Source organism: Colobus angolensis, unplaced genomic scaffold (assembly GCF_000951035.1).
Source record: "Colobus angolensis palliatus isolate OR3802 unplaced genomic scaffold, Cang.pa_1.0 Scaffold33, whole genome shotgun sequence".
Lineage (NCBI taxonomy): Eukaryota > Metazoa > Chordata > Mammalia > Primates > Cercopithecidae > Colobus > Colobus angolensis.
This window is the reverse complement of record NW_012116599.1, coordinates 6,494,789-6,504,419: the sequence shown is the minus strand read 5'-3', so window position 1 is coordinate 6,504,419 and position 9,631 is coordinate 6,494,789. Positions and strand designations below refer to the sequence as shown.

Here is a 9,631-nt window from a genome sequence, read left to right as displayed (position 1 = left end):
AATGCAATCCCTCCCCCCTTCCCCCTCCCCATGATAAGCCCAGTGTGTGATGTTCCCCTTCCCGAGTCCAAGTGATCTCATTGTTCAGTTCCCAGGAGTTCTTTAAGCTTCTTGGCTTTGGATATCTAAATCTGTAGCCAGGCCATGGAAGTTTTCCTCAATTACTCCCTCAAATTAGTTCTTTTTTCTTCTCCCTCAGGGACACTAATTATTCTTAGGTTTGGCTATTTTACTAATACCATATGTCTTAGAGACTTTGTTCATTTCTTTTTTTCTTTATTTTTGTCTGATTGGGTTAATTCAAAAGCCTTGTCTTTGAACTCTGAAATTCTTTCTTCTACTTATTCTAGTCTATTAAAACTTTCCACTGCATTTTGTAATTCCCTCAGTATGTCTTTCATTTGTCGAAGTTCTGATTGGTTTTTCTTGATTATATCTGTCTGTCTAGAGAATTTTTTTGTTCATATCCTGAACTGCTTTTTAAATTTATTTATGATGTTTTCACCCAGAAAGGTAATTGTGAATATTTTTGTGGCAGAATGTCACATGAAATCATGGAAGCTAAAATGAGTCTCTTCTGGGCAAAGGTATTATAGCTATGGCATAACAGCTAAATAAAATTTCATCCAGGCACTGTTCAAATCTTGTACCTTGTTAAACAAATAAAAACATTACAATACAATCAATATTTAAAGTGAATCCTTAAGATACTAAAATATCTTTGTTGTTTTATTTATTTGACATACCAAAATTGCTTTTCCTTCATTTCTCAGTATGAACTCACACAATCTGACTATATTAAAATTACATATATGTATATGTATTATATACACATACTCAAAGTATAGGATTATTTTTTATAGTCTTTTGAGATAATACCATATATTTTAATTTTTAAAAACTAGTATGTCATTTAAACTGTCATTGTCCATGAAAAACCATTTGCTGGCATTCTAGTGAGAAAAAAGAAGGTATTTTAAATATATTTTACAATTATGTGAATTTCAAACAATAAAATGACTTTCAGGATTATAGCTGAAAACTCTTAAGAAGGTGGCAAAAAGGTTTAAGTTTTTTTCTTTTATAATATGTATATATAGATATATCTTGAGCTACATTGCTAATTGTGAAATTTTAGAACAAAGTAATATCCTTAGTTCTTGTTTTGATAATATAGAAAGGCAAACAAGTATCTTGGTATTTGATAAGGTATAAATTCATGCTCTAAAACACAATAAAATCTGATGTCATTTTTATTCATTTCATATATCTTTGATCTGACAGCATATAAAGAAATGTATTATGAGATATTATTCCTATTATAAAAGAGAAACATTCCATTTTAGGAGATAGGAACTGAGAGGCTCAAACTTTGCTGTCTTATTGATGATATCTCTCTCTCTAGAAAATTTTTCATTCATACCCTGAACTGCTTATTAACTTTCTTCAAACATTTCTTTAACATGGGGGATGATGCTACTAGATTGCGAAAGTCATTAGGAAAAATGAGACAATATAGTTGAAGCACCTGACCCTCAATAAATGGTAGCTATTCACATCTAGCCCGGGCTCTTCATGTGCACAGTTTCCCCGATGTTCATAGTAACAGACAGATTTTCTGAACTCAGGATTGGACACCTGCTGCTATTTCATGATTTATCAAAACTTCTCATTGTATTGTGTTAGATATGCATGTAATAGATCTCCATTACATTATTATTATTATCTACTACCCGTGTATTTCATCTCCATTACATTTTTATCATCTACATTGTTTTTCTAGATTACTGCAACTTATACTTTTTAGAATCAATATATTTCTTTTCTTCATTATGTTTATAACTCTTCTGATGGTTGAAATTCAGATTTCAGGAAAAATCTAAAAATTCTATATGAAAGCAGCTCAAGTGATCCAATGATACTTGGGAGTCTGTTACTTTGACTTCTACATGTACTATACAGAAACATATCCTGAGCAAGTTGTCACTGAGACAGCTTCACATTCCACTGGGCTATCAGTTATGTGAATGTTGCTTTTCTTTTCTCATTCCAGGTGACACAGTTTCTTGCAATGTGACCTACCCTGGGAGGCAAGGCCCTCCAGGTTTTGACGGACCTCCAGGTATTAGCAATGAGAAGTTACTGTCTTATATACTTCCCAGAGTAAAAGAACCAGCAAGACAGATAAACCAATAGTGAATCCTCTGACTAGTTAGGACATTTCCAAAATTATTTCCAAAGTTTTGAGGGACCGTGGATAGGGGAAAATGGCATTCATAGTAATTTGTAGTTGGGTCTCTAGTCTGTTGGTTTGAGAACACTCCAGATGGGCTTTTCAAACCTTTGTGCAACAAAATTTACCTTGATTTGCTCACATATCGTTTAAAATGTCTGTCCCTTGAAAGTTTTTTTTTTTTTTTTTTTTTTTTTTTTTTTTTTTTTTTTTTTTTTTTTTTTTTTTTTTTTTTTTAGACAGAGTCTCACTCTGTCTCCCAGGCTGGAGCGCAGTGGTGTGATCTTGACTCACTGCAACCTCCGCCTCCTGGGTTCAAGCGATTCTCCTGCCTCAGTCTCCCAAGTAGCTGGGACTGCGGGTGCCTGCCACCACACCCGGCTAATTTTTGTATTTTTAGTAGAGACAGGGTTTCACCATATTGGGTAGGCTGGTCTCAAACTCCTGACCTTGTGATCCACCCACCTCGGCCTCCCAAAGTGCTGGGATTACAGGTGTGAGCCACCGCGCCTGGCCTGAAAGTTTTAAAACTGTATCTTCTTTCCTTTCCTGTACCTCAAGAGTGAAAAATGATCATTTGTTTATTGATTGTAAGTTTTACTTTGTTTTACTTTCCAAAAGAACCAACATTTGATCAGAAACATTTGAAAAAAAATGCTCAAATATCTCTGTCCTTGTTTGCACATTCATGCCACAGCTTCGTTTGAATCAATCACTTAGGTTTAGATGAATTAAGTCCAAAATCTATCTAAGATATTTTGCCTAACTCTTCTTTCTTTAGAGTTCCCTACCCATTCATTACTAGTATGAATAATGACTGACTGTTACTCTTTCTACCATCAAATTTCATGACAATAATGTGTAAATAATCTCAAAATCTCAGTGGGCTACAACAACACACACTTATTTTCTATCTTATGGGTCTGCAGGTTGGTTGGATTTAGCTGATCTAAGATGGTCTCTGTTGGCTTAGAGTGGAGCTCCAAGTTAGGTTTGGGGTTGCAACATGCATCTCATTGCAAGACCAGGCTTTTCTCATGTGATTGCAGAAATGCAAGAGGGCCGGCTCAGTTCACGGTCTCCCTCCACACCTCTGATTGGATCATGGTCATTCATTTGCTATTGCCCAAAACAAGTCACATGATGAAGCCCTAGGTAAAAGGGCAGGTAATTACACTCCGCCCACAACAAGGCAATGGCTAGAGTGTGTGGAAATATAATTCCATATCAGCGGAGTTGAGAATTGCAGGTTGACGGATTGAACATTCATTTTTACTTTTACTGGACATGAGTGGATTAAAAAAAAGTTTGATTACTTTCAGCAGCTTTTAACTTCGAGAGAAGTGATTACTCAAATTTTAATTTGACAGTTGTGCCTCCATTGAAGTTTATGATTAATAAGTTATTTTAGCTGAGATAACTCCTTGTAGAAAACCACAGAAGGTTTAAAATAAATTCTCTAGGCCGGGCACAGTGGCTCATGCCTGTAAACCCAGCACTTTGGGAGGCTGAGGCGGGTGGATCACGAGGTCAGGAGATCGAGACCATCCTGGCTAACACGGTGAAACCCTGTCACTACTAAAAATATAAAAAATTAGCCGGGCATGGTGGCGGGTGCCTGTAGTCCCAGCTACTTGGGAGACTGAGGCAGGAGAATTGCGTGAACCCGTGAGACGGAGCTTGCAGTGAGCCAAGATCGTGCCACTGCACTCCAGCCTGGGCGACAGAGCGAGACTCTGTCTCAAAAAAAAAAAAAAAAAAAAAAATTCTCTATTACTTTTTGCAAGTGCTTTTTGCCTATACTTTATTTAAGGGCAAATTCAGTAAGATGCAGGGAAATAGATTTTGGTCTTTAATCTGATCCTTTCTTATCAAGATAGACACTAGCCACCACCTCTTTACCCCTACAAGGGCAGATGATGGTTGCATAGTTGTGTTTCAGACCTAGCATAGGAAGATACCAAAAAAAGTCATCTGAATGGTGGCGCAAGTTCCAAAGGCTTTCAGGAAGAATCCTTCACAGGATGGCTTCTGAGAAAGCGCCTTAAGAAAATCACTCCTAGAAAACATTCATTTGGATCATATGACTTACAACATAATTTTGTAAATCAGGATAGGCAACATCCTTACTTCCATAAAGTAGAAATATTCTAAAAGGACTTAATATAGACTTAAAAAAACATCTCATTTTGTTCACATTAGATTTTGTTTTATTGAGTCTGTGTTTTGTTGTTGTAATTGTTTAGGTCCAAAGGGATTTCCAGGTCCCCAAGGTGCCCCTGGGCTGAGCGGTTCAGATGGGCATAAAGGCAGACCTGGCACACCAGGAACATCGGAAATACCAGGTCCCCCTGGTCAGTGAAGTGTTTTATGTTTGTTTTTTTTTCTGCTTTGGGAGTATCTGTCAGGAACTTTTTAACATTTCTACCGATGGATGATTTCACTGAGGAAATGGTCCAGGGATCCCTAGATAACAGGGAAATGTTTCTTGATAGACTCTTAGCTATATTGTGATAACTTCAGATTATACTTTTATAAGTTGCCAAGCCTCCTTCCACCTTGAAGCATAAGTTATGGGCTATTATTTGTCTATTATGTTGTTGAAGCTACTCAGTCCAGCCAGAATGTTTGCCAGAGAAGGAAAGCAATTAGGGAAACATCACTGGCTTATAGGAAACACAAAGTTGCAGTTTATCTCTCTACAAAAGGTGGCAAAACAACATTACCTGTTAAACTGCTCTTAATTTTAGTAAATACCCCTGTGTTTTTAAGAAACATATTTTTATCAAAGTAGTCTTATATGTATTTGTTCTATACTTGCACGTGTTATCATTAATTTTGTTATTGTTGTTGTTAAATAGGTTTCCGTGGTGACATAGGAGATCCGGGTTTTGGAGGTGAAAAGGGGTCCTCCCCTGTTGGGCCCCCAGGCCCTCCTGGGTCACCGGGAGTGAATGGTCAGAAAGGAATCCCGGGAGACCCTGCATTTGGTCACCTGGGACCCCCGGGAAGGAGGGGGCTTTCAGGAGTGCCAGGGATAAAAGGACCCAGAGGTGATCCAGGATATCCAGGGGCTGAAGGTATGAGGGCTTTGCTGTCCTTTTGGTGCATAGAGCGGGCTCAGTTTTGGAACAGGTCACTGAAGAATGTTTAGATTATTTTGCTTTAGCCATGTAGGATATAAACAGTTTACCCAAGTGTTTTCCCTCATATGGGGTGCTGGTTACATTTCAAATAACCTGAATCTCCAGCCTTGGCCTTGCATTTGATTGGTTGTTTTCAAATGCAGGGCAGCTCACTGTTGTTCGTTCAACTCAATTTGGTTCCGCAGCTAGTATGTTGGTGCTGCAAAGGCCAAGAGCAGGGACTGTGTAACCTGTCTGGGGCTGTTACCAGGTGGAAGGTAGGCAGGCCTGATTGTAAGAGGCAGAGTAGCTTAGAGGCTGGAGCTGTAGGCTGGCATCTGGGAACACTCTGGGAGAGCTGGGCATGAGCTGAGCCTAGAGGACAAGCTGTCTTCAGATAGGAGACAGGGTAGAGGGACTTGCATTCCGTCTGGGGTGGCAGGCAGGGCATCAAGCGCAAAAGAGGAAGATGGCCCGGACGCTGATTCATATCCTTTTCTAAAATCTGTAAGGATCCTTCAGGATCCCCAGTGGAGTTTTTCAGACTTTAATGTACTTAAAAATAACCAAGTAGGGGTGGGGCAGCTCATGAAAATTATTGTCTTCAGGACCTCAGTCTGAGGAATTCTGATTCATTATTTCTGGGGTGGGGTGGGGCCTCACATCTGAACTTCAGTGGGCCTGTTGGGTCATGGTGACCAAGATGTGGACCATAGACCAGATGTTTACAAACAACATTCTAGTTCTTTTCTAAACGTGGGTGGGCCAATGTTTGTTAGGCATGCACTAGAATACATTAGCACAGGACATGTGGAGGGGAGCAGGAGAATTAGCACCCTCAAGGAGCTTGTATGGAAGTTTGTAAATAAAATTATTCATATTCAAAGAAACAATTAATTGGAACGTAACAGGTGAAACATGATGTAAGTCAGTAAAAATAATGACCCAGTAATCCGACTGTCTCACTTGTGAAAATGTATCTAAGGGAAGTGTTCAATGGAAGAAAGTTATAGATATGAAAATGCTCTTGTAGTATTATCCACAGCAGAGGAATAATTGGGAAGAGCAAAGACAGACACACACATACACGCACTCTCTCTCTCAAAGAAATAGCATCCAGTCATTAGCAATTAAAATCATATTTGTAAAGACTGAAACAAAATGGAAAACATTTACAGATTAATATGCAAACTGAAGTGCTCCAACAACTGAGTTTGCACTGTGATTACTATTTTTAAATGTAAACGTGAACCAAAATGCAAAGAAAACATAGGAAAACAAAGTAGATTTTTGGGTTAGGGTGTGGAATTATGGGGGATGTTCTTTCCTGAAGATTATGACACTGTCTTTCCAGTAAGTAGAAATTTGAGAGTGCAGGTGATGAAATCTCTCATAAAATGCAAATTCATACAGTGCAAACTGGGTTTGTAAACATTGTAGAGATTTCGTGTAAAGCTTGATGCAAAGTTAGAGGTTAATTAAAATTAGGAAGAACCAAATGGTTTCTTATTTGCATTGGCAACTTTGCAGTTCACCTAACCTTATCAAGTAACTCACTTAGCAATGCATTCTCTATTCATAAAAACTCATTACATCTATGATAAGAAATCCATTTAAAGACTTAACCCATTTGAGCACTGATTCAGGATGAAAATGTTCACCTCCAGTACTGATATGCCTGAACAATTCATCATGGGCCATCTGTATAGTTTTATGTCACCAATGTCATGGATGCATTGTATCATTTCAGGGCCAGCTGGCATTCCTGGATTCCCAGGTCTCAAAGGTCCCAAAGGCAGAGAGGGACATGCTGGGTTTCCAGGTGTCCCAGGTCCACCTGGCCATTCCTGTGAAAGAGGTGCTCCAGGAATACCAGGGCAACCGGGACTCCCTGGGGATCCAGGCAGCCCAGGTAAGTGTCAAGAACTGTGAAAGGTCTGGGGCTTACCCTACTTACAACTAAATAAGCTCCCCTCTTTCTTTTTTATGGATGCCGCCAGAAGCAAGAGTCCTGAGTCAGAGACAAAGAATTTCGTTACTCATGAGTTTCATGTTGGTTTGCATCATTTCCCTGTGTCACCCAAGTCTCATGGGGAAACATAATGGGCTAGTAGACCACTCACACAGTGGGTTCCTTTATATGAGAGGAGCCCTGAGCCAAGGAACCACTGCTTTATAGCAGCCTGTGAGAAAGCCTGCTTTTCCTATTGAGGAAAGTGCTGTATCATCTATCAAGGGTGCTTGCTGCAAACACAAGCTTGAAAAGTTTCCCAGGGAAAGAGCATCAGGATCTTGCATTCTTGGCATATCCATCAAGACGTAGGAACACAAGAGACCCCCGGAGTGTCTCCTAATACAAGGTGCAGGAAGGCTGTCTTAGTCCATTTGCACTGCTCTACCAAATGCCTTCAGCTAGGCAACTTATAAACAACAGAAATTTATTTCTTATGGCTCAGGAGGCTGGGAAGTCCAAGATCAAGCTGCCTGCAGATCTGGTGTGCCTTCCTTGTGTCCTCACAAGTGGATGAGGCAAACAGCTCTTTTGCACCTCTTTAATAAGGTCACCAATCTTATTCATGAGGGCTCTGCCCTAATGACTTAATCACCTCCCCAGGTCCTAACCTCTTAATACTATCACATTGGTGATTAACTTTCAACATATGAATTTTGGAGAGACACATTCAGAACATAGCACGAGCTATTTTCAATATGATCTTCATTTCACTATTTACTCTGTTGTTTAAATCCCATTGCTTTTATCCAAATGCAGTAATATATACACTTGAAAAATTAAAACAAGATTGAGGCAAAACTTTCCACTACAGCCATATTTCTAGCACCAACAAGGCTAGACATCAGCTCTGACTTCTGACTGAAGTTCACTCGGCTGTAGAGCTTCAGGAAAAACCTGGAAAGTTTTCTTCTATTAGTTCCCCTCCACCAAGAGGAAATACAAATACAATGTTTGTTTTTTCTTTGTTTTCCATTAAAAATACTTTTATAATCTTCATTCATCCCTGCTGGGAAACATTTACTCAAGTGATCTGCCCTTCTATTTATATCATCTAGAAAAATATATTCTTAGATTGATGGAAAGTTGCTACTATTATTTTAGCTAACAAATATTGTTTTACTGTTGTTTAATGCATTGTTTAAGCTACTGTATGTTTTTCCTGCTGTGTGTGAAGCCAGTGTTCAGCCTTCACACACTGTGGTCACTGTGGTTTGTCTTAGGTGCTCCAGGTGGGAAAGGACAGCCGGGAGATGTGGGGCCTCCTGGGCCAGCTGGAATGAAAGGTCTCCCTGGACTCCCAGGATGGCCTGGGGCACATGGTCGCCCGGGCCTCCCAGGAATCCCAGGTCCCTTTGGGGATGATGGGCTACCTGGTCCTCCAGGTCCAAAAGGTAGGTAGTGCTTTTCCATGATGTCCCCCCATCTTAGAAACATGAAAAGAGTTAACTGTTAGTCTGGCTTTGTCCTTCCCTTAACGATGCCTCCCTTGCTCTTGTCCTCTGTATCATTATTTCCAGTGGCAGAATGTTTCTGTGCTGGTCAATGGGAAAAGGGGTTTGAAGGTGTTAGGGCCACAGAATTCATGAGGACTGGGTAGCACGGTAAAGTCCTAGGGTCGGGGAAGGTGCATTTTCATTTTGGATGGGGTCCCCACTCTCATCCCTACCCCCAGTTGGGGGATTAGGACTCAGACACATCAGGGCCCACATTTCAGGTCTGTAGGTAGGAAACTGAGGACAGGGCAGCAGAGCAAGGATTTCTTTCTTTTTTCTTTTTGTTTTGAGACAGAGGCTTGCTCTGTAGCCCAGGCTAGATGGCAGTGGCAGGATCATAGCTCACTGCAGCCTCGAACTCCTGGGCTCAAGTGATCCTCCCACCTCAGCCTCCTGTGAGTCTAGTACTACAGGCGTGTGCCACCACACCTGGCTAATTTTTTTTTTTTTTTTTTTTTGGGAGAGAGGATCTCCCTGTTTTACCCAGGCTGATCTTGAAATCCTGGCCTCAGGGATCCTCCTGTCTTGGTCCCCATAGTGCTAGGATTACAGGTCTGAGCCACCGTGCCCAACCGAGCCCAGCTGTTAAGCGCAGTGAGGTTGACAATTGTTATTTACTTTGAATACAAACTCAGCGTTAGGCAGGAGTTTGCATCTGTGGATGAACTACAGGAACACAATATATAAGAATCATATTAGTCTTTAAAATGTTTTCCTAGGGCCGGGCACAGTGGCTAACACCTATAATCCCAGCACTTTGGGAGGC

At 40.3% G+C, this 9,631-nt stretch overlaps 1 protein-coding gene across 1 annotated transcript in view; it reads left to right on the top strand.

Annotated features, from left to right (window-relative positions):
* COL4A4 (collagen, type IV, alpha 4) overlaps positions 1 to 9,631 on the top strand; it is a 138,893-nt gene that overhangs the window by 82,293 nt on the left and 46,969 nt on the right. The window contains exons 24-28 of the mRNA XM_011952037.1: positions 2,054 to 2,122; positions 4,480 to 4,587; positions 5,095 to 5,313; positions 7,109 to 7,270; positions 8,593 to 8,763. Coding sequence (XP_011807427.1) covers positions 2,054 to 2,122; positions 4,480 to 4,587; positions 5,095 to 5,313; positions 7,109 to 7,270; positions 8,593 to 8,763 — 729 coding nt within the window. The remainder of the gene's footprint in view (positions 1 to 2,053; positions 2,123 to 4,479; positions 4,588 to 5,094; positions 5,314 to 7,108; positions 7,271 to 8,592; positions 8,764 to 9,631) is intronic.